The 24665-nt window shown below is 39.9% G+C and overlaps 1 protein-coding gene across 2 annotated transcripts; it reads left to right on the plus strand.

Annotated features, from left to right (window-relative positions):
- The first annotated feature begins 911 nt into the window (after window positions 1-911).
- Window positions 912-24151, plus strand: elp2 (elongator acetyltransferase complex subunit 2). Of its 2 annotated transcripts, none has more exons than XR_009234090.1 (22): window positions 912-1050; window positions 1170-1248; window positions 2321-2391; window positions 2479-2623; window positions 3271-3348; window positions 3668-3732; window positions 3846-3912; window positions 5740-5886; window positions 6013-6108; window positions 7086-7186; window positions 11911-12042; window positions 12589-12738; window positions 13382-13573; window positions 13801-13870; window positions 14014-14109; window positions 15327-15384; window positions 16321-16393; window positions 17661-17853; window positions 19180-19262; window positions 19341-19460; window positions 19926-20976; window positions 21074-21195. XR_009234090.1 is itself a non-coding variant. In XM_058619902.1 (22 exons), exons 1-22 carry the CDS (start codon window positions 919-921, stop codon window positions 23768-23770), a joined length of 2505 nt encoding a protein of 834 aa, XP_058475885.1. In that variant the 5' UTR covers window positions 912-918; the 3' UTR covers window positions 23771-24151. The 2 variants fall into 2 exon arrangements, 1 of the variants encoding a protein (XP_058475885.1); XM_058619902.1 differs by lacking the exons at window positions 19180-19262; window positions 19341-19460; window positions 19926-20976 and adding exons at window positions 21278-21420; window positions 21916-22029; window positions 23590-24151.
- Window positions 24152-24665: the final 514 nt, after the last annotated feature.

Here is a 24665-nt window from a genome sequence, read left to right on the forward strand (position 1 = left end):
CTTTAATATATTAAAACGTTTTTGTTTTTTTCCCTCCACTTAATATTGGGCCTCTGGGGGGCCTCTGGGGGCCCAGAGCAGCCGCTTAGTTCACTTATGCCTTGGGCCGGCTCTGGACTGGGGTAAAGCAGATTGTAAATGACCATTATAAAGCATTTCACTGTGCACATGAACCACAGTATTTTGCCAGCATATTCAAAGAAGCATGAGCGCTTATTCACAGCTAGAGGAAATCATCTACAGGTCAGTAAATGCATTGGTTAGAATCAGTTCTATTTACATAATATGCCAGACTGATTCATCAGGGTGGCTTAACAATTAATGTTGGAAACAATATTTCAGGATGTATCCGGCCTGCTGAAATGTCTTACAACATAGCCATGTCCTGGGTTGACCTTTGACTACCTATTATTTTATTTATTTTTTACTTTACTTCACAAGGTGTGTTCAAAAACATCAAATCACAATGTTTGTGTGATACTACAGTCTTGTTTAATTGCATTTTAGTTTGATTATTTCTGCTGCGCAATCATGTCCTTAGTAAAAATTAATAAGCATGAAATGGATCATCAATAAAACCCCTGTGATGACAACACAGGGAAGGATTGGATAGCAGTGCTTTTAGGATTTTGTGATCGTTTTTTGCCACCTAGTGGACAATACACAGCAGTACCCGCAGATGGAAAAACATGCCAAGGGTGTCGTGTATGTTTTAAAACATTATTTAAAAATAACCTAATTTAACATGTTTTGTGGGTAAGTTGTGTAAAAAATTAGTTTTTTGAAAATGTGAATTTAATATACAAGAATCAAACAATCAGTTTATGAAGTAGATGGCTGGATCCGGAACTAATGCAGCATGTGGTGGTTTAACTACAGCGATTTTCACTGTAACACACCACAGCCTTGGCTTCAAAGATGGAGGCACCGGTGATAGAAACATGTCATGTTGCTTGTTGTGCTAACAGGACACCTAACGTGGTTTCATGGAGCCGTGGTGGAATTATTGCGTATGGGACGTGTAACTCAGTGGCTCTGTACGACCCTCAGGTACTAACGCCCAAATTATTCAGGCTTTCACGACATTCATCCCGTAATTATGAACAAACACGTAGTTTTTTTTTTGTTAATTTAATAAACACATGTTGTTTTTTTGCTTTATTTTTAAGGAGAGAAGTGTCATTGCTGTGCTGAATGGACACACGGGCAGAGTGAATGCAGTTCAGTGGGTTCACAGCGAAGACTGTGGTGAGTCAGTGTGAAGAGAAGACAAACTGATCTGTGTCTGGACCTGTCAAACTACTGGACATGTCATGACCACACACAGTATCATCTGTCACCACAACCAGTGCATTTGTGGGATCACATGCGAGATACACAAAGAAAATATTCCACAGGGACCAGTGTGTACAAAGAAATATGTAGCTGTCCCTCTAGTGCATTCAGATAAAATCAAGATAATAGGGCTGCAACAAGCGCTTATTTTCATCATCGAATGAATCTGTCGATTAATCGAGTATCATTTGGTCTGTAAAATGCCAGAAAATGTTGATCATTGTTTCCCAAACCTGAAATGATGATGTTCTGAAATGTTTTGTTATGTCCACAAACCTAAATGACTCAGTTTGAATGATTTCTTTGTTGGAGCAAAGAATCCAGAAAATATTCACATTTAAGAAGCTGAAAAATCAGAAAACATGGTCTAATTCTTTCAAAACACTTAAACCGATGAATCGATTATCAAAATAGTTAATCGATGAATCGTTGCAGCCCTATTAGTTTAGCAATGAACAAGAAAACCCTAAATTAATAATAAGAAATACTAAATTATAAAAAATAGGACTACACATGGCGATCTTATATTAAAAACATGAGGAAAATGGTAAACATTTGATTTGTGGATCTAAAACTAAGTTACTAGTTTTATATATGAAAAAAAGTTGCTGACTAGCCTTCATTATGGAAGAATCAAACTGCAGGATCAAGTTGCTCACATCAGATGGGGTTTTTTAGGCTTGCACTTTATGTAATATGTTGTTGTTATAAGTATAGCAAAGAATCACTTTAATGAAGAATATTTACTTTTGAGTAGCTGAAACAATAGGGAACCATTCTAAAAGATGAATCAACTATGAAATAAGTTTGATGATTAATTTAGTAATCAAATAATAATCATTTAATTGATAAATCATTGGAGGCCTAGAGTACAATTTGCATTAAAGAGTGTGTTGGATGGTAACAACATTATAGCCATCAGACATATGACTCAAGCACACAAAAGTACATTATTTAACAAATTTTGTCGTTTTCGTTGTCACAGCTCTTGAAAGTCATCTTGTCTCCGGAGGCTCAGACAATCAGCTCATCCTTTGGGAGGTTCAGAATGAGAAGGTTAGCCGCCAGCTGCTGCGTTTCTGACCCCAGTTTCCTGCTATTTCTTACTGAAACATGCTCTAAAACGTTTTCTTCCATTTGCAGTTCAGTCAGTCAGTGGTGTGTAAAGGCCACACCGGTCCAATTAATGCTGTGGATGCCATCTATATGGAGGGCTCAGAAATCCTGGTGGCCTCTTCAGCATCTGACTCCACAGTCAGACTGTGGCTCTGCAGTGGAAACAAAAAAGGTATGAGACATGTGTTTGCTATTTTAGGATGTTAGACACCTCATGCACAGTTAATAAGTTTAGAAAATTCATTCTTCACTCACAGTGTGACTATCTGCCTCCCAGTGGCTGCTAGTAGTAATAGCAATGTCAATGTCTAGTTACAACATGATTACTTGCCCCATCTCTGCAATGCACATCTAAAACATTTTGTTAATATTTTTACACTGTATATACACCCACAGTAGACTGTTGTAATTTAATAATGGCTCAACATCTTTCATGCATAGAAGTCAAAATAATATGATGCACATGCTGTTTTGCTGTATAATTTCTCCTGGCAGTTGTGTTAAACTTGATTGCAATGCTGCATGGATTTATTATGTCGTAATGGAGTTCAATATTAGAGCTGTACCAGATTGTTTTCCAATTCTATTTTATTGAATTTATTTTTTCAAGCTGTTAACTGTAACAGCTTCCCTTTGTGTGATGTTTCTGTCTACCGTATTCACCCAAAGCCACTTAGTTGAGCTTGCATATATCTATATTTTAGTTTTAATTGATTCATTATTAATCAACCAATCAATCAATTATTATTATTAATTATTGTGTAATCAGACTCACAGTGAATGAGAAACTTCAACAGTATGTTCGTTTGTGTTCCTCAGCTGAGTGCCTCCATATCACATCATTTGACAGTGGTTTCATGATGGATGTCTCTCTGTCACTGTTGCCAGGCAGCAGAGGTAAGCCTAAGCTGTTCCTACATAGACAGCCTTTACGTTGTGTGCCACACACAGTCAAACATACACACTTTTTGTCTCATGGCTTCCATTTCAGTTCTCCCCACTGCTTCTGTGGCTGTAACTGAATGTCATACTGTCTCATGTCATTTTGCATCATGTCTGTTTATGTGTTTGATTCATCTTTCCTTTCCGTATATACAGTAGCTCCTGTTTATATTACAAACAGAGTCAGTAAATACAAGTGTTTTCCATCTGCTGTATGTGCTTGTAATTGTACTTGCTGTACATGAATGTGAAACATTAACTCTGTTGCTTATAGTTCCCATACTGGCCTGTGGGGGTGATGACTCTCGGGTGCATTTGTATATCCAGTCCAATGGACAGGTAAACTCAGACTCATGCAACAGAGACATATTCATGTTTTTGGTGGCAACCCCCTTATTCAAATTTTAATGTTTAAATGCAACACTTGACCTATTTAAATTGCTCCACAACAGCTCCAGAAAGCTTTGTCACTACAAGGGCATGAGGACTGGATTCGTGGAGTGGCATGGGCATCTATAGGTGAGCCCTGCAGTTATAACATTGAATCTATGATTTAATGATATGACATGATAATGTTATTGTTTCAGGAGCAGAGCCTTGTTTGAATTAGCTCTTAATATCATTCCCGTTATTTTCTCAAGCACAAATTCTACTAGGGTTGATATTATAGCCCAGAATCCTTGTAAAAGTTGGTGGAGACAGTAAAGAATAACTAAGTCAACACAGTTACATTTGAACAGGAACTCCAGATGTTTCCATAAATAAGTAAAAACATTTTTGCTTGGAATGCTTTCTAGTTTTAATCTCTGCACAGTAGCGTCATATTTTAATTTGTTTTAAGCTCTGTATGTGAGAAGATTAATTATGGTTAGCTGCATGTTTCTTATCTGGTGAGCTAAAGCACTAAAGCAGAATAAGGCAGTTATTGATTGCTGCATGAGACACGTAATACATGATTGGCTGTGAACACTGTGATAGGAAGAATTACAGTCTTAAACCACTTTGAAGAGAAGCTGGAAAGCAACCTTTTGTTTACAATAAGTGAAACATACGCAAGCAAAAATACACTTCTTTTTTAGAGCAGTATAACATCAAAAGGAATCCAAGACAAGTCTTTGTGCTCAGTTTCATTGCTTTTTGCTGTATTGTGATGGTGCAGCAATGCACAGATTCCAGTCTCACCTAATTGTGTATTCCCCCCCTTCAAGGGCACATCATTACTGCACTGTTCTGCCTCTCTAAAAGCTATGCCATCTCCTTAAGCAACCCTCTCCACCAGTGTCACCTTCCCACTCATAGTCTATGACCTGCTCCGCTCCTGCTAAGCTTCCAGCCGGCAAAGTGACAGAGACGTCTATTTGACACCTCATCATAGGAATGACAATACACACCTGCTTCTCTGATATTGGCTAAATAAATCTTTTTGTTCTTTTATAACACGGCAGATGACAAATTGCAGGAGTGGAGGTACAATTTATCACAGCTGTGAAATGTTGGGATTCACAGCGTTGATGTATCTTTAATTTCTTTTTCTTTTGGATTCTGTTTTTCAAAATCATGTTTTTATTTGAATTAGTGCCCTCTAAAAATCACCCGGTCATCTTAGGGTGATATGAGATAACTAGTAACTTACCATATTACAATGAAAAAGACTTTGGAGAAGCACCAAAATCCTGACATTGAAATTTTAACCCTACTTTTAACCCTACTTTAACAAAATAGGGTTGTGTTACAAAATACAGAATCACTAGTGCAGTGGTTCCCATTTATTTTCTGTCGTGCCCCCCCTAGAGGACAGAAATGTTTTCATGCCCACCCCAAATTGAAATACTATTGAGAACCTGATGGTATTTATTTATTTATTTATTTATTTATCTGTATAAACCACTGCAAGAGGGAACATCAATCAACACGTAACGTCAGTTACGCTGTGACTTCTCACCCCCTCCTGGCGTTCAGGCAGCTGTAGGTGGAAACAACGACTAAGATAACATATGTTTAAATTTTTATATAATCGTGTTTAAGAATGAATTCATATATTATTTATATGTGTTGGTTGTGTGGCTCTAAGTGGCCAAATATATTAATGCAGTTTTAATGTTGTACCACTTTTAAATGAATGGAACATTAAACCTCATGTGCATTCTGTGGGGGACATCATCATTTCTATTTATGCCATGAAAAATAAAAGCATGTTGCATAATGACAAACATTTACCTCAGTAGAGGAAACAATGTCAATGGATTAATTCAGTATTGATCTATTTTGAGAGTTGAAAGAAATGTCTTCTACTCAGTATGTTTTTCAGACAGTCTCTCTCTCTCTCTCTCACTGTGACTCATTCAGGTGGGGAGCTGTTATTAGCCAGCTGTTCACAGGATTGTCTCATCAGAGTGTGGAGGCTGTGTGCCAAGTCTGGGACAGACACCCACGCAGAGGACGATCACACCATCATCAAAATGAAAGAGGACGTTTTTGAAGTGAAGGAGAGAGGTGAGCGAGCCACACTATTGAAAAGTTGTTAATTAACCACATAAAGAGACCGGTTTTAATGACACGGTAGAAAAAGACCTGAATAAAGAATCAATTATTTTGTCGTTGTGTGTCCTCCTGCTGCAGACATTTCCTCAGTGTTTGCGGTGTCTCTTGAGACAGTCCTGGCTGGTCATGAGAACTGGGTCTATGGAGTCCACTGGCAGCCTCCTTTCTACAAAGGTACCTTGATTAAAAGTGCATGGAAGGGACCATAAAATGAAGTGCATTTCTAAAACAATCTACAATTTCACAGCTCAGTTAGAAACAGCTTGGCTACACTTCGTTAATGGAGTGTTTGTCAAAAACAATCAATTATTTTCAAATCACAGACTATTCCCATTAAACATTCCAATCACTGAGTTGTTTCTGCAGCCTGTGGAAGGATAACACATTGAAAAACATTGTTTTTCTGCTTTTGTTTTATAATGGTATTAGGAAAATACAGCATGTGAAGGGGACAATTTCTTAAAGAGAAAGGAAAAATAAATGGTGTGAAAAGTTAGCGGCTTAATGAGTTCCTAAGGGAAGGACTGCTAGATGTGCTAAATTTTCTCCTTAAACTGTTGTCACTTTAAAAGCTTATTACATCAAGGTCACTTCACACCCACCCCAGCTTAATGTGTACATCACACATCATTATGTTAAGATCCCTCTGTTAGAGTATGGATGGTGAATGCAGTTTTTCTGCTTGAAATTGTGGTTACAAACTATAAACATTCTTAGAAGAAGAAGGAAAAATAAGAAGAACACAGCAATGCAACATTACATATGCAGTATGTAAATATAAGGTAATTAATATCTATTGAACACTGAATATGAGAGGTCCAGGAGCAACTCATGGAACTCATATCCCTGCATATTTCTACTGCTGAAACGACAGTCAATCTAACTAACTCGTCTTATTTGAATGAAATATTGTTTAGTTTGACCTATTTAGTCCTGAGACAATGTGATTAATGAATATCACAGTAGCGTATAACCCAGACTTACTTTATGAAGCATTTTACAGGAAATGTGAGTCGACTTTGCTTCAGATTACAGTTTAGAAATGTTAATGTTAGTATTGGAACAATACTTAAATGTTGCTGTTGATCTGTATAATGAATGAAAATGTAGTTCCTGTATACAGTAGATTGTCTCGTTGTCTCCCCCTGAAGGTGACAAGTTGCAGCAGCCTCTCAGTCTGCTCTCTGCTTCCATGGATAAGACAATGATCCTCTGGGCTCCCGAAGAGGGATCTGGAGTCTGGGTGGAGCAGGTCAGTGTTGAATGGCATACAAAGGGGCTTTATGTAGATATTCATGTCATGGCATCAGTCACTTTCTGAAGGGAACGCACAATATCCCAGTACAGCACACATCATTTTCCCACTCTGTTTCTGCTAGCTTCCATTTCACTAGCTCTTGACATGATCCAGGGCTTGAGCCCTCCTCCAGTATCCTCCCTGCTGTCAGTACCACTGTGTCGGTTTCTTCTCTCCCTGACATTGAGGTGTCAGGAATAGAAGTGATGGACAGTGATGAAGAGGTGCTGAGCCTGGTGCACCACCATAACTTTAGGCAAACCGCGGTTGTCCTCCCCCATCTTCCCTTCTATCATTTACTCACACTGAACCTCCTCTTTTACAGCCCATTTCCCAACACATCTGACAGAGGGGCGAGAGGCTGGAGGAATACATGCCTTTGCCTTTCTCCTTATTATTTTTCCTTCTACATCTGTTTTGTTCTGCTCCCCCCCCTTTTTTTATCTTCTTTTGTCACATCTCGCTCTTACACTCTGCCCTTCACTCCTTTCTCATCTCTCAGCTCCCAACAGCTGCTATTGTGCCAGAATAGGGCTAAATTTAACATAAGTGTGGATGGAAAAGAAAAAAAAATCATTCTCTACCCATCTGCATTGCACTTTTTTGTCATATTCTCAGGTGTTTCAGGAGTACTTGTCATTTCCATGTACCTGACAGCTTATTTATAATATCAGACACAAACTGCTGACGAAGGCACACTCATTCACGCAGACATCCTAAAATACTGTATTTCTCAAAGATGCTCACTCTCCACACATCCTGGTGAACAGAAATGGTTCTCGCCAGAGCAGGCACCTTGCCTGTGATCACACTCTGAGGTGATGAAAAAGATTTCACACTTGATCAGATATATTTTTGTACCTTTTGATCTCATCACTATATCCACAGTGACGAGCAAGAAAGCCCACAGAAGGGACCAGGCGTGAAAGTCTCAGCTCTCCTCTCTGACAAAAGGACAATGATTAGGACCTGAAGCTAATGCTAATGTCACATATTCTTGGTGTTGTTAAACAAGGCAGAGAGTTAGAGTTGAGTTAGTCCAGTATGGCCAGTCTTTCTTCACAGCTTTGTCCCCGCTCAGAAAACCTGGAATAACCTTTTTGTTGAATGTGAAAGTGCATATTATATGAGTCTCCTCCTCATTTCTTCCCCCCCCCCATTCCTGTTCCTTTTGACCAGTTTTTTTCTTCTCATTTTCAAGTGAGAGCCAAACCCTTTGAACTGTCAGGTTCTCTGTCTACAAAGGAAGCTTAACCTGTGAAGCTCTGTCTTGCACACAACACACAAACACGCGCATACATACGTGCAACAAAGTAATGTCAGTGAACAAACTCTATTTGCATTTTGTCCATATCCTTAGACTGAATCAAAGCCCTTTGGTTCCTTTTTGAGTGTTTTCTGAAAACACAAACAGACTTCACGAAGGCTTCTCTCTGGAACGTTGGACGTTTTTGGCAGAGCAAATTGCGCGGCATTAAATGACCAGCCGTGTGTGTCTTAATTAGCTGATTTTTACAAAGAAGTGCTCCACTTCTTCACACTGATTAGAGTAATTGGTGAGATTTAATAGAGAGTGGGGTTAGCAATGGGGTGGCCAGGGCCCACCGCTGCGTAAAGTACGTCTTACTAACGAGACACACTGGTAATTAACATCTAGACTGACCACAGCAAGCCACCACAATGCCTGGAGGGACTGTCAGTTCATGTGTGTGTTTGTGTTTGAGAGATAACCTATTTCCAGACCTCGGCTTGTGTACTCTTGTCAAGTCAGAAGGAGAAAATGCTTGAGTATGTAGATGACAGTCTATAAATATGTAATGCTATGGGTGTGTTGAATATTTGTTTTCCTGTTGGGCTGAAGTATTAACTAAGTCAAGTTATGAAGAGCAGTTCAGATTGAATATTGTCTGCACAGTGTTCTGCTTTAAACTAGTTTAGAAAGTATCTAAACAAGTTTAACGTGTACCTGGTTTTTTATTGTTTTTACCGATATCTTGTATTTCCTAATAGAATTAAAATGTGTTATTTTTGCACACACACCAATTAGTGATAGTGATTTTGAGGTTGTTACCCTGATTGAAAAAATGGCTCAAAGTAAAGTTTGATTCTGCTACTACCAATCTTTGACCTGTCTCAGTCGTGCAGAAATGTTGTCACATTTAGATGCACACAGCGTTTAAGCCAGAACATTTTCATTTGACAACTGTCATTTGCAGGTTCTCCTGCTCTGTCTAAGCTTCTCTAGCGCTACTCGCCCATTTTGTCTCCCTCAAAGAATGATATATGCCTTTTCTACCTCACTGTCCTTGTTCTATTCCTCCCTCATACCCCCACTGGCCAGCGATAAGGCATGCTTTGCATCCATATTGTTCCTCCTGTCGTAAACAAGACAAATGACAGCTCTGTGCCTCTGTGAGTTATTGCATGATTTACGGCCGCTCCCGTATGCAGAATTTTAAAATCAATCCGCTTAATGTTGCATCTCGTTTTCTCTCAATCTCTCCATTAATGCTTGTACCTGACTGGCTTTTCTCTCCGTCTCTCCCTCTGTGTGCTTGGCTGGCTGATGGTGCCATTCAAAGTGAAGGCATGCCTTTATCACTGTCATTAGTTCCACAGTGTTCCAGCCTGCAGACGGGCATTATTTTGAAGGTCATTGATGACCTCTGCAAGACAGCTGTATGATTATGGACACCCCTTTACAGTAGATAGACAAAGCAAATGTATGTGTGTGTCTCCCCTGGGTTATTTATGTGTAGCCTTTCAAACTTGTTTGTTTAACATGTAATGGACGCCCACGTGTTCGTGTCATGCGTGATTGTCTTGCAGCCTGACTCATGCCTCTGCTGCGGCTAAACGTGCTCTCGCTTCCTGCTTAAAGAAAAGATAAGAGCGTAAGCTCCACATCTTTTAAGATGTAATCGCTCAAGTAGGAATTTAGCACTTCTCATATTTCCTCGATATCATTTAAGAAACAAGCTAATTAAAGATGGAGGAGATATAATGTAGCCATATCTGGATAAAGACCACAGTGGTGCTGTAGGAGCCGTGTAGCACTCTCTGGGGCTAATCTGCTGCAATCGATTTGAAGAGATCTCCCCTCTTGGCCCTGTTTACCTGCAGGGCCTCGAGGCCTGAACATTTTAATTGTTTGATTTCCTCATGGTGGTGGGAGGTCGAACAGGGTCACAGAATGTTCTAGAAGTTCTCTCGAGTAAATAGTCCTCCTTTATTTGTTATAAACTCACAGAAGCAATTAGGTGAAGGTAGGAATTTCTGACACGACTCAAGCTGAAATGTGTGACTATAAATGTCTCTAAACGTGGGGGTGGAGAATTACTCTCGTGCTCTCTCCATTATATTTTGAGTATGAAGTAGATTTTTTCTTTCTTTCTTGTATAAACAAGGCACAGCTCGAGCTGTTGACAGCTCATTCATCATGAGGCTCTCTGTGGCTTAAACAACAATTCCTGTTTATTAATATTTTTTTCTATACTTTTGCTGAGTTTACATATCGTTTCGATTTACTTTCTGTCATCATCCTGCGTGTTATGTTACCTATAGAATATGATATTAAGAGTATTTAATGTCCTGCATCCATCTAAATATAATAATTTTTGTTCTGTTAATATTCATTTCAGTGAAAGGGTGAATTCATTCAGTGTTTGTATTTTGACATTTTTAGATGAAAGCGTTTGTCTCATTATAGTTGGTTCTAATTCTACTTTATTAACATTGTGTGGATTTAGAAGGACCCTGTGGCTTGAATAGAGTGTAAATCTGTGTAAATGGTAAATGAAATGGACTTTCTGCCCTTTCAAAAATGCCAAGTTCAATACGGCACAAATGCAAGTTGACCAAGAGTGGACAGAATGTGAGTTTATGTCTTGTTGAAGAAAACACACTGTGACTGTGAGTTTGGCTTTTGTGTTTTGTTTTGTTTTTAATTGACTTTGTCAGACGGCATGGAGCCGTTTTTGCTGTCTGTACAACGTGATGTAGTGGTCACAGGCTCTCACCCAAATCCAATTTATATAAGTCCTGTGTTCTTAAGCTTTGCAATTTTTCATTATCATTTGTTTCATGCGATATGCTTAGCTGCTAATGTTTTCATTTTGTATTAGACAAATGCATTTTGTTAGAAAAAAACCACAATTTATTCATCTCTAATAAGTCTCATTTTGCATAATTTCTCATCTGACTTGTCAGCTTAATTTGTGCTTCTTCTTTTTTTTTCTTCATCTGCTTCTGTCCAACCATTGCGGAGGCTGTTGATTAGTTAGTAAAGGGCTTAAAACAGATTTGACACACACAATTTTCCCCATCTTGCTTCTTTTCTATAAGACTGTAGCCTTTATATAAAACCCAGGAGACAGAGCAGATGGGTTATATACCGTGTGTTACATAGCAGGATGACAGGTGCTACTTTCATCTCTCAGAAATAGTTGCATTTAAAAAAACAAACAAAAAACCCTCTTTTACTCTGTTGCCTTTTCTTTACGTGTGGCAGTCGATGCACATTTATGTGATTTCGGGTTGCTTTCATCTTTCTCTGCAAAAAGCCAGTAACTGCCTCACAAAGAAAACAGTACTCACCTCCCTGTCAGATAGTCTGTGTTGAAAAAGCACATGAGTTAAACATTTTGACCTCACAACCTTTTTTCTTTCATTCACACCAGGTGCGTGTAGGGGAGGTTGGTGGCAACACTCTGGGTTTCTACGGCTGCCAGATGAGTCCAGATGGTTCCATGATTCTGGCTCATGCTTTTCATGGTGCTCTACATCTCTGGTCAAAGGACCAAGAGAAAGAGGTGAGAATAGTGGCCTAAGATGTGCTAATGTCTGAGTTTACCCAAAAAGCTATAGATTGACAAGAGTGCTTGAACTTTGATTGCTTAGTTAGACTGATTCTGACTATGAATCGCAATAGCCAGGTATGTTAGTCTGACTAAGACTAGCTCGATTTTAGCTGGACTAACGTGTTTACGTGACAAGAAAACCAAATTATTGTCTTAGTCTGACTAAAATTGGACTTTTAACATTCATGTGAACATGCTGAGTGTTAGTGGATGGCTAGTGTTAGTAAGTAGTCACACTGAGTCTCCTGTCCACCATGTCACTCAATTTGAATAGTAACCACATGTCTTCGTTGGTTGTTCCTGAGAGAGTTGAGGTTTGAAGTTACGTGCAATTCAGATTTAACAGTGACAGTAAAAACCTGAACGTGTTGATAACTAATTGAGTTTGACTTTGCAACCGTGCTCCAAATGAAATTTGTTGTGGCCATGGAGGGAGGTCTATATGCTAATCCTGTGGTTGAATGTTGTAAACTGACCATTACAATGCTCTGTGTCCAGGGAGATTGGAGGCCTGGGGTTGTTATATCAGGTCATTTCAGTGCAGTGCAAGACCTCAGCTGGGACCCTGAGGGTGAATTCATCATCAGTGTGGGCTCAGACCAGACAACCAGACTCTTCACTCCATGGAGGAAACAAGACGTCAAATTGGTAAAGCATTTGAATCTTACCTATGACATGTGGACGTTGAAGAGAGCCTGCAAACGCAAAAATAAAGCATTGTTGAAATTTTTTGTGAACATAGATCAAAATATCCAGATCTTTTGAAAAACAAATATATTTTGGAAGGCCTGTCCATTATCTCATTATTTGACCTTCAAGCAGTGGTTACTTTGTACGCTCCTGTCTTTGAGAATTGGCCAGACCACCCTCAGCACCACTACAGGATATTGCTGGGATTATTGGTAACATCAAATTTAAGTGCTCTGTAACTTCACATTTATCCAGGTGAGATTGTTCGGGGCAGAGAAAAATATTCAGTTTGTATAAAACATAATTAAGTTTCCAGTCTTAGTTGTGTTATTTAAGAGGTTACTTTGGATTACTGCCACCTCATGGCAGTGCCAAAATACCTCCAGTCTCTGGAGTGGAACCCTTCATCTTCCCTTGTGAGCACACTTGGCATCTTAATCTTAAAATCTTTTATTTATTTCATATTTGGCTTGTTTTCAAGTGCCTGGATTTAAGGCCACAACATTAGAAGATCTATTGAAATGCTGGCACTTCCTCTAGTAAGTAAGCACAGCTGCTTAGGATCTTCATAAAATCTTTCTGTGTCTTTATAACCATACAGGCAACCTGGCACGAAATCTCACGGCCTCAGATCCATGGATTTGACATGCAGTGTCTTGCCATGGTTGGAAGGTTTCAATATGTCTCTGGAGCAGATGAGAAGGTCCTCAGAGTGTTTCAAGCGCCTCGTAATTTTGTGGAGAACTTTGCTAATATCTCCGGGATGTCGAGAGAGAAGTTGCTGACCTCCAGTGTGAGTGCCACTAAAAATGCAACTACAATACAGCAATTTTTTTCCATGACCTTTACTGCAACAACTTTGTCTCTGTTCCATGATCAAATTTGACAGAAGGTCCTTAGTCGCGTTTCTTTTTTACTTCTTGTTGTTCAACTGTAAAATGTGCTGAGTGGACTGCATGCTGTTTGCTTTAACCCTGCTTGATTATTGTGTGTGTTGTGTTACCTTTTTCTTCATGCCAGGACTCTGCCAACCTTCCAGAAGGAGCCAGCACACCTGCTTTAGGTCTGTCCAACAAGGCTGTATTTCAAGGTAAAATGATTTTGTCCGGAGCCGTCTTTTGTTCAATAATCAATTTTTGGCAACTGTTTCAGTATTTTCACTCTTTCTATGTAATGCATCAATAGAATATACTGATTTTTTTTTTTATTTATTTTTATTTTTTTAATTTATAGGTGACCTTGTTCCAAAAACCAATAAAAAGGAGGAGCAGTTCAGCAGTGTATCTGATCAATACCAGGAGTCTTACTTCCACCCACTTAACATGACTGGTACTGTAAACTTGCATTAAATACACTCTAATTATTTCTCTAAAGTAACAGGTTCTCAGAGCCATCCAAGTAAACTCATATTCAATCGAAACCCCTACAGGAAAATAAATTTGGATACAAAATAAGAGATTCATATTCCTTTTGCTCTGCTGCCGCAGCACACATGTAAGAGTTGTTGTGGGTGATGCAAATGAAGAGGAGTTGATGGAAGCAGTGATGTGAGAAAAGGCAATAAAAAGTAGCAAAAAAGTGCATGTTCTTATTTCAAAGTGACTCCCAACATAACAAAATATTTGACATAAAGTGTCTGTAATAAGATGTTTGGAAAAGGATTGTGCACTGAATCAGAGAAGAATACAAGAAACATAGGAAAACTTAATCAGAGTAAATGGGCAGATGGGAAATGGATGGGAGTCAGATGAGGACAACATAACAGTGCGCTTTAAAAACCCCTGGTTGAGAGGCTGTGAAGGGCTGTCATCAGCAAGATTGAAGCCACTCCTTAATCTGCATTGCTAATTAGAAAACAGGCTTTTGTGATTGCAAAGTTTAAGTGTCGATGACCCCGGGCTCTGTCGAGAGAAATCGAGTGTGGAGACTGTTGTTAACAATGCATTTTTACTCAGGCACTGACACAAATGAGTAATTATGAAAACTGGGAAGCCGATGACCAATAAGCCAACAAACATGAGAGTAGTTTTCAATTACATGCAAAGCAAAGGTAGTGCAGGCCCGCGCAGTAATTGTGTTGTGTGGGAAACATTGGTACTCGGATAAATTTGATCCCTCTTAAAGCCAGGGGCTGTGAAGAAAAAGAGATAAAGCAGCAGTTGTTTCAGAATAGCCAGGTTTTTTTTGGAGAAAGCAGCAGAGCTGAGAATTCATGAAGGCCAAATGCTAAATGAAGCTGCACGTGAATGTGAGAGAACATTGTCCTCAGGCGAATAATCTTGTTTTCAGTCTACCATGTAGCTTTTATCTCATTCAGTCCCCATTTATGGAACAAATCCCCTTTTTCCTTTAACTTGCAAACATTATGTCACCAAAAATGCTGGGGAATAAAGCGGGACATTATAATATCCACTTAGGTACAATCTTCATTAAGTAAATTGGAAATAGGTTGTATTTTAAATTTGAAATATCTCTGTGTTCTTTGAAAGTGACAGTTATGTAAGGATTTTGAAGTTTGTGGTTAACGTGTATGTGTGTGCGTGCAGAGCCCCCACCAGAGGATCATCTTCTCCAGAACACCCTCTGGCCTGAGGTTCAGAAACTGTGAGCACTTTATTATTTCTCTCCTAACAACACATCAAAGCTTCTTGTGAAAACAATATTCAGTGTCCTGTGAAAATTGAAAATCATACTCACTCCAACAACCTGCTCCTTTTCATAAACTTCCTTCCGTACAGACACCAGAATTTCTCTGTTGCTGTTATTGAAGAAAGATTTCACATTATTAATTGTGTTTATTTAGTTTATTTTGCCAAAGGGTTTATTGGTCCTAAAAATGATTAACGGAACTCAGCTTCCTGTCATCCCATGAGGCTTTTTCCTCGGCTGAATATATAGCCTCCATTTGTGGCCAATGTTGAATCCATTTACCAGTCTGCGCAACATAAACATGACGTATGACGTTGTTGTTTGTTTGAGGTGTGAGCATTGTGTGTAGAAAAGCCCTTTTCTATCTCGGTTTGGCTTCAACCCCCCCGATTCATTTAGTGCATAATAGAAACATTAAAATGAGTAATTGCCTGAATTATTTTAAGGGCATAAATAATATTCTCCCAGTTGTGGCGAAATTGATGCAGTGTTTGAAAGCTTCCTGGTTGGGATACTTTTCTGTCTCCGGAGTTGCAACGAGAACTTTCTCTTTGTTGACATCTTAAAGTAGTCAGGTAACAGAAACACTAAAAAGCATACAGTTATTGCGCTGTGAGTGATTAGTCGTGGCACCAATATTGTTAATCTCTGACAACAGGAGAAGCACCAGCAGATCAACATTTTCATTTCACACAGTGCTTATTTAACTGTCAGCACACACTGAGGAAGCTGGCTGTGGTGACACTTTGGAATAAGAGGACACTTAATTTACTGTCGGATGTTGTCGTCCACTTTTCACCTGCACATAACATCATGTATGTCCTGCCTCATGTGTAGTGCACAGGTTTATGATTCATCCCCGTACGATTTGCATCCCCTTGTCTCCTCCAGGTACGGCCACGGCTTTGAGATGTTCTCTCTCGCGTCTGACAGCGCCAGGACTGTGGTGGCGTCCGCGTGCAAGGTCAGTGTGATAAGACTGAGGCCAGAGACCACGTCGTAGTTCAGGCTACATGACACCATAGAGCAAAGGTGTTAGATCAGAGAAGATAAAGCATCGTGACATACACGCACACTGTAACACACTGTGACACCTACTGCTCGTTCTGGAGAATGATCCCTCCCCTGTGGCTCTTCCTGAGGCCTCTCCCATTCTTTCCCCTTGTACAAGACTTTTTCCTCACTCGATGTCTGGGTCTATCCTTAGACCTTATCCTTAGGGTGTTACAGACTGTAAAGCCCTTCGAGGCAAATTGTGTTTGTAATGTTGCGCTCTATAAATAAAATTGACTTGACGTGTCACTCAGATATTGATAGGACCTGCGTCGTCCTTACTTATTTCATTGTACAGGGAAACGTGTTTCTTTACTGTGCATATGACAATAAACACTTTGAATCTTGAATCTTGAATCTTAAGTTGTGCAGTTGTGCATCTAATTATTCTGTTAGTTTGACAAAAAAAATTGACTTTTAAAATACATATAATTACGTTAGTCATACTGAAAGGAGAAAAGTTAGTCCTACACATCCAGATAATGCAATCAGAAGTTTAATTATTACTATTGCATGTTCACATTTAATTGGACCCAATCTGGCCTTGGCGCTCCACAGTTCCTGCCCCCAGGCATTGACTTCCTCTCAGCTCAAATACTTGAATATTTAAAGTTCATGGATGCTTACTAGCAGCCAGCTAGCGTTGTTTTGATCTGTTACATAATAGGTAAACCAGAAACCGCATAATACTAATGAGCTGAAACCAGGGCATATCACCACCTAACATAGCAGAGGCGGATGCACTTCATTTAATAAATCAATTCTCGGCTAGTGTTTGTATTCTGGGACTTTTAACATTGCAGTTGCTTGTCTTGATGTGCATGGAATGAAACAAACATTCACACTGTCTCGCCTACTTTCTACTTCACCCACCGTCTCATGCTACATTTCTTTCCTTTTCTTCTCTTCTTGTTCTTCTTCCCTTTCACTGGTTTTGCTTTATTCTTGTCTTATCTCACAGTCGTGTTCGCTTTCATTCCCTAACAGCTGTGCTCATCCCTCAACCGACCTCGATGTCTGGGGTTTGTTTTTTTTTCCCCAACACCCTGCTAGCAAGCAAACCTGATATAGAAAATTTCACAGAAGTTAAAAGAAATCACTTTGCAGGCAGAGATGGAGAAGACAGAGGCTGTATGTAAAACAAAATATTTAAATAAGCTGTGTCATGGTCTTTCCAGGCATCTAAAGCAGAGCATGCGGCAGTGTTGCTGTGGAGTACGACTACGTGGCGCCAGCTACAGACGCTGCCCTGTCACACCCTCACCATCACCCAGATGGCCTTCTCACCCGACGCACAACTCTTGTTAGCCGTTTCCCGTGATCGCACCTGGTCCTTGTGGAGAAGGAATGTGCCCACACCTGAAAGTCCAGGTGAGACAAAAAGGGGAAAGGACCAGATCCTGATCTAATATAGTATAATGAAATATATGAGTTGACTGGTCAGGATTTTCTTTTTTAAGGCACTCTGGCTCTGGATGAGAAAATAGCCTTTCATGGTGCTTTGTAAATAAATTATTTTTAATTAAAAACACGTGTGAGAGATTATAATTAAACCTTATTGGCAGATAGTAACAGCTATCCTAATTCAAATTAATTAAAATAAGGTTAACGCGCTGAAGCAGATTTGTTCCAAATGAAATCAAGCTGGACTGATTGGGAGGATTCCCCTAATTAATACGGTGAAGAGCCAAACAAGTGATGCAGTGACTGAAACTAGTCCAAACAGGAGCTAATAAGAAAGAGTTTATTATTTTTATTTCATCATTCCCTGCACGTTTATGTAAACTGAACATAATGGGAATTTTAAGGTATTAAACGTAACTGCTTTGAAATGAGGACAGGAGTTTGCCGATGGCTGATGATAATAATGCAGAATACAACACATGCCTACCTGTATATTTCATCTAAGGTAATTTATTGCCAGAGAGTTTCAGTGTTGCTTTGGATTGTAATAACTCATCCATTCTGTGCTTGTTTGTATATCATGTCAGGATGAAGAAAAAAACCAGAACTATATTTCTAGAGTTGTGCAACCTTGTTTGAAGAAATACAAGCACAATCTCCTGTGTATTGGCTTGTTGTGGCCGTTGGTTTGATTTGAGGCTCATAAGTATTGATCTTCAGGCCTTCCTTGGAGCTATCAGTATCATTAATTTAGTGTGTTTGCTTGGTCTTTGCTCCCTCTCAGACTTAACTCAGTGTTGGTGACATAAATGGTTAGAGATTTGTTTCTGGAAGGTCACCACTGTCAGCATCCACATGGTCTGACAAATTAGGGGAGTGAGTATTAAATCTGTAGACCCGGACCCTAATTACTCTTGTGGAACTAACATCAGCGTGCACAGGGCAGCTCCTTGTACTTCAGTGTACTCTTTGCATTTGATATGAGCTGGTGTTATACTCTTTTTTCTTTTTTCTTTTTTAACATGCATCTTTGTCGTCCCTTCCTATTTCAGTCAGTTTCTTTATTATTAAGTACCAACTGTCATTTCTGACCCCTGTCATATATTATAAATGTATCAGGTTGTCTTGTCAGAATTGGACTTGTGTCAGCTCTTAGGTCGGCTGCAATTTACGAGCGCGTGTCTTGTTTCTTAGTCATCACATAAAAACACATCAGCTCTTCTTCAAGTCAATGTGCTGAGACAAAGAAGTCGAATCAGTGTTTTTTTTTTTCTCTCCATTCACCTCCTTCAGGGCCTCGTGTGCCTGAAGAGAATGTTTATATGAGAGACTCTCTGCACCTTGACTCAGACAAATAACCTGATCCTGAATCCAAGGTGAGCAGAACATGATGTCTAAGCTCAGAGGATTACATCCCACCTGCTCCTGGTAACACATCTCTTGGCTCTACTCAGGTCAGTCTTAATCGGCACTGACAGAGGCCAAGCAGTGCTGCTCTCTGCTGTTTGCCTGCATGGTGAGCTTCACAGACGTAGGCTGCCGAATCTCCTCTGGTGGCTGCTGAGTCATTCAAGGTGATGGTGAAGAACACCTTTTTTCTGGTGATTTGTTAAAGCTCTAGAATGCAAAATTGAATATACTAGTATATTTGTATTAGTGTGTCATTGATTTTAAAAGAAAACTTGTGTGTGGTTTTTAGTCCTACAATAAGCCTTTTGTATGTACTTTAGGCAAGGGCCTTGTTTTATGGCGGCCACAGTCATTTTACAAAGACGTGGTTTTTTTTGCTTTTCTTCTTCTTTTACCTTCAAATAAGTCCACATAGCTCGCATGAACACTGCATCCCTCACAATCTGGTCACATGACATTGGTGGCATATTTCTCAAAAGTGTTAAACTTTTTAATATGTACTACACAAAGACAAACGGCGTCCTATGTGGTACATGAAGGCCAACTAGTTCCCCTGACACACAATCCTCCGATTGTTACAATTTACCATCTCACCACTAGTTCACGCTTTTTTCATATCTGGATTCCAGATGTACTGTGGTCCAGTGGAACACAGCCCTCATCCCTAACTGGACAATCTGGTCCTGAAGCTGGCTTGACAGAAAAGGACAAGCATGGTCTCAGAATCCAGACTGAGGGAGGTTAAATGAAGTCAGATCCGATCAAGCAAAGTGATCCCGTGTATCCTCAACTCTTCTCTGTCTCCTCCCTGTGTTGTCTCCATCCATCCTCCTCCATCCATCTTTCTCTTGCGGGTCGAGCCCCCCAGACATCTCCATTAAGGAGACACTGTTACCTCTCACCTCTCCCCATTTTCTTTCTTCTTCTCTCTCATGTGCTGCTCTTATATCTTCTTTGTGTATTTTTGCAGAGGCAGAATGACATGGCACTGTGAATTTTGTCGTGACACTGTGGTTTTATGTGGACACGTGTGTCTGTCTACTGTGGGTATTACTCATTGTCATCAGTTTACACAGTCGCAGTACATACAGCTATAAATGAATTCATTCATTCATCTTCTACTGCTTTATCGTCCACTTGAGGGCAGCTGGAGTTAATCCCAGCTGACATTAGTGAAAGGCGGGGTCACACTCTGGACAGGACACCAGGCCATCACAGGGCCAACACACAGACGTACAATTATTCACCCTCACATTCACACCTACAACCTGCATGTTTTTGGACTGTGGGAGGAAACCGGAGAACTCTGGGTAATTAGTGAAAGTGAAAATAGATCCCTCTGAAGACATGGAGTGATGTCTATGTGTGCCAGTGTAGAGCAGCGCTGCTGTGGGGACATGTAGACAGACGGCTGCCAGCAGCATACGAACAACCTCTCTAGGGAAAAACTATCTGGGGTCTGAAATGACTTAGGTTGGGGAAATAAACAGCAGCAGGTCATAAACCAAAACTGACTGAAATGGAGGTCTGGGATGAGGTTCTCTGTCTTGTTGGGTTTGTTTATTTGTTGCTTGGTAGGGAGCGCCTTTGTCGCCTCAGAGCACTGAGGCAGCGCTGCAGAGCTGCTGACGTCGCGCTGCAATCATCATGGCAGTGTTTTGACTGTCGGCTCATCTCATGGTGAATTTGAAGCGTGAATACATGATGTGAAATATGAGCTTGTGTAAGACTTTTGTGTGATCCGTGGTTTTGTTTGTGTGTGTCGTTTTCTATGCAGAGCCGCAGTTCTCGCTGCACACACACACGGGGAAGGACTCAGCCGTACACGGCCGAATCATCTGGTCATGTGACTGGAGCCCTGACAGCAAGTACTTTGTGACATCCAGTCGAGACAAGAAGGTCAGTTTCAGAAGTTTGAATGTTGGGCTTTGAAGGTGAAACTGATAGTAAACTGATCATTGTTTTTTACTTGTGTGTACAGGTAATTGTGTGGGGCCCGTGTAAATTAGAAAACACTGGGGAACCTGTGCTTCCTCCTGAGATTAAACCATGTTCCTCCATCTTGGATGTCGGTGATTCTGCTACAGCTGTAGCTGTCTGTCCTGTACTCTGCTCTGATAACAGGTAAACACACACACACACACATTCACTCATTGAAGCCCGATTTTTATGTATTTTTTCCAAATTACGTATAAGGATAGTACTTGTCATGTTGAAGATTTGGATTTAAACATTTTGTTTAGGCCATTGAAAGCCTCAAATAAACAATAACCTGGGTGTTTATTTTTAACTTTTCATTTAAAAGTAACAAGGACAGAGACATATCTAAGCTTTGAGACAAAATTAATAATATTATTGTATGAGGAAATTAAATAATGAATGACTAAAAGGGAATACACAGAACATGCTACTTTAAAAAAAAGAAAAAAATTCTCTATGTTGCGCCACCCATCAGTCAGTTTACTAAAATGTCATTTAATTAGGGTTAAATCAAAAGTCTCAGTTTTTAGGTTACTGCTACATGGTTTGTGCAGTAAGAAGACAAGCTGTGGTTTGATATTTAGGCCTACTTTAGGTAATATATGAGTAAGCATGTGTGCATGTGTGTTGTATTCACAGCTACCTGCTCGCTGTTGGCCTGGAGTGTGGAAGAATCCTGCTGTACAGGTGGAGCCCAAGCCAGGAGACTCTTGGAGGACACGACTGGAGCAGCTGTGCACAGACAGACATCTTGTATCCTTCCAACATGTGGACACACAAACTTAATTTTAGTGAGGACATGTCATTGATTATGTCATTTACCCCCACCTTAATCATCACAACTAAGTGCCTAAACTTAACCCTTACCTTAACCCTAACCTTAAAACCAGGTCTTAACCCTAAAAATACACTTTAAAGATGTGGAGCCCAGGCACTCACAAAGATATAAATACACACACAAACACACACAAAGTTCATCTGAAGTTCCTCTGCTGCAACACTGAAAAGCCTCCAATGGCGGCACATATAAATGACAGCATTTTGGCTTTAGTGAGTGCTGGATCTGAAAAGTCTGTGAGGCTTTTCTTTCACACTGGGCAGCAGTTGAATGGAAGGTATTTGTGCTTTGTTGTGTTTTCTGTCCAGCATGAGTGTGTTAGAGCTCAGCAACTAAAGACAAGTTTCTTGCCATCATTTTTTTTTTGCCTCCATGCTGCTCAGAATCGTGTTTGTCCATTAAAGTTGGATCGAGTCGGTCTGTTGCTATTTTATTCCAATATGTAATAATTGTATTGACAAAATCTTGTGATATAATATGGATAGTGCCAGGCTGCATATAGTTTTTAAATTATCTGATGTATACTCTTTATACCATTGCCATACAGCTGTACTCGCATTTGCCCACAAAAGAGGATTTTTAAATCTGACTTGATTTAAAAAAATAAATAAAACAGAAAAAAAACTTTTGAGACCACAGACACAACCAACTTTTTAACTGATTTTCATTGTTCATTTCATTGGAGATTCCAGGGATTTGGAATCTGACAGAAACTCACATGATTTAACGCAACTTCAGAATATAAACAGAGATGGCGGCAGACCTTTAGCATTGTCAGTTAATAGCTGTTGTGTGCGCAAAGTTTTGTGCTGAGAAACACAAAATGGCATAGAAGACGGAAATAACTTGAATTGTACACGTTTCTAAACAAAAGTTTGCAACATCTGTTTCCCAATCAACCCGCTCTCATTATTTATTGCGGAGTTCTGCTCACTCCCCCCTAAACACTGTTCAATCACCATTTAAAATCAGGAAGACTCTGATGCGTCCAATGACATTAAAATCACATCTGTTAATCCCTCACACTACAGGAGAATTTGGCAAGATAATCAGCCTAAAATCAGAAGACACCTGCGGTTGTTTGGAAGGGCCAGACCAGGACCAAAATCTGGCCAATTATCCTCTAGTGTGGGACAGACTTTAGAGGAGAGCAGAGTCTCCTCTGTCAGGGCGAGTGAAGCACAGCAGAAGCAAGTGCTAAAGAATTATGACCGGTAATGAATCTCTTGAACCGTCTCGCTCCAGTGTTGCTCAGAAGAATGTACTCGTACCTGCACTCACACAAACCCACCGAGTGGAAATAACGTCTGTAGGACTTTTTACACTAAACAGAGCCCAGTCTTTAATTTAATAATATAAATAAACACTGGTGTATACTGTATATAAGGTATATAGCTTTTCAGCCAAACTATATTGAGATATGATTGTTTTTTTTTGTTTGTCCGGCTGTTTTCCTTCATCACATCCTTTCATAGACAAAGCCACACTTTGACAGTCAAGAGGCTCTGCTGGAGGCCCAGGCCCGGCCGAGCAGGTCGAGACGGACAAACTGATGAGGAGAGTGATTTCAAGGAAGAGAGCTCCTGGGTCCAACTTGCCAGTGCCAGCGCTGACCACTCTGTCAAAATCTTCAGCATCAACACTCGAGCTCTTTAGCACCAACAACAGTGACACTATTATGTCACTCACATGCATGAGAGTCACTTCAATTGAGGGCCACAGGCCTGACTGGGCCACCGTGGCTACAGCTGCTCACTGGCAAACTGTTCACTTCCTGTGACAGGCAGTTAAGTCATCATGGGTTAGTCTCAGGACAAAGCCATGGCAACCATGCCCCAGTCTGTCTGCACACAGCTGAATACATATGATGATAGCAAGAAAACCTATTATGATTGGACATTCTACAGACCGCATATTTAAACCCAGGTAAAATCAAGCAAATCAAGCTCATCTTAATAATAATAATGATGTTTTCTTTCCAATCTCTTGTACAGCTTTTGTATTGTTACCAGTTATTAAAATGTTTTCTATACCGTCTTTTGTCTCTGAATTACTTTCTAGGGAAACCTTTGAAATCGAGTAAGATGATGGTGTAACAACACAATACAGTACATGGAAAGTGGGGAGCCTTCCATGTATTGGCTTACTATACTATGACTTTTTGACCGATTTTGGACGACATACTATACTATGACGTTTTTGACCAATTTTGGACGACAAACTATACTATGAAGTTTTTGACCAATTTTGGACGACATACTATACTATGAAGTTTCTGACCAATTTTGGACGGCATACTATACTATGACGTTTTTGACTGATTTTGGACGACATACTATACTATGACGTTTTTGACCGATTTTGGACGACATACAATACTATGACGCTTTTGACCGATTTTGGGACGACATACTATACTATGACTTTTTTGACTGATTTTGGACGACACACTATACTATGACTTTTTTGACTGATTTTGGACGGCATACTATACTATGACATTTTTGACTGATTTTGGACGACATACTATACTATGACTTTTTTGACTGAT

Source organism: Solea solea, chromosome 20 (assembly GCF_958295425.1).
Source record: "Solea solea chromosome 20, fSolSol10.1, whole genome shotgun sequence".
In the NCBI taxonomy this organism is placed as follows: domain Eukaryota; kingdom Metazoa; phylum Chordata; class Actinopteri; order Pleuronectiformes; family Soleidae; genus Solea; species Solea solea.

Coding starts and splice junctions, on each gene's coding strand:
- elp2 (XM_058619902.1), top strand. CDS start 919: ATGGAGGCACCGGTGATAGAAACATGTCATGTTGCTTGTTGTGCTAAC. Junction 13,871..14,013: donor CAACAAGGCTGTATTTCAAG/GTAAAATGATTT, acceptor TTTAATTTATAG/GTGACCTTGTTCCAAAAACC. Junction 21,196..21,277: donor CATCCAGTCGAGACAAGAAG/GTCAGTTTCAGA, acceptor TTGTGTGTACAG/GTAATTGTGTGGGGCCCGTG.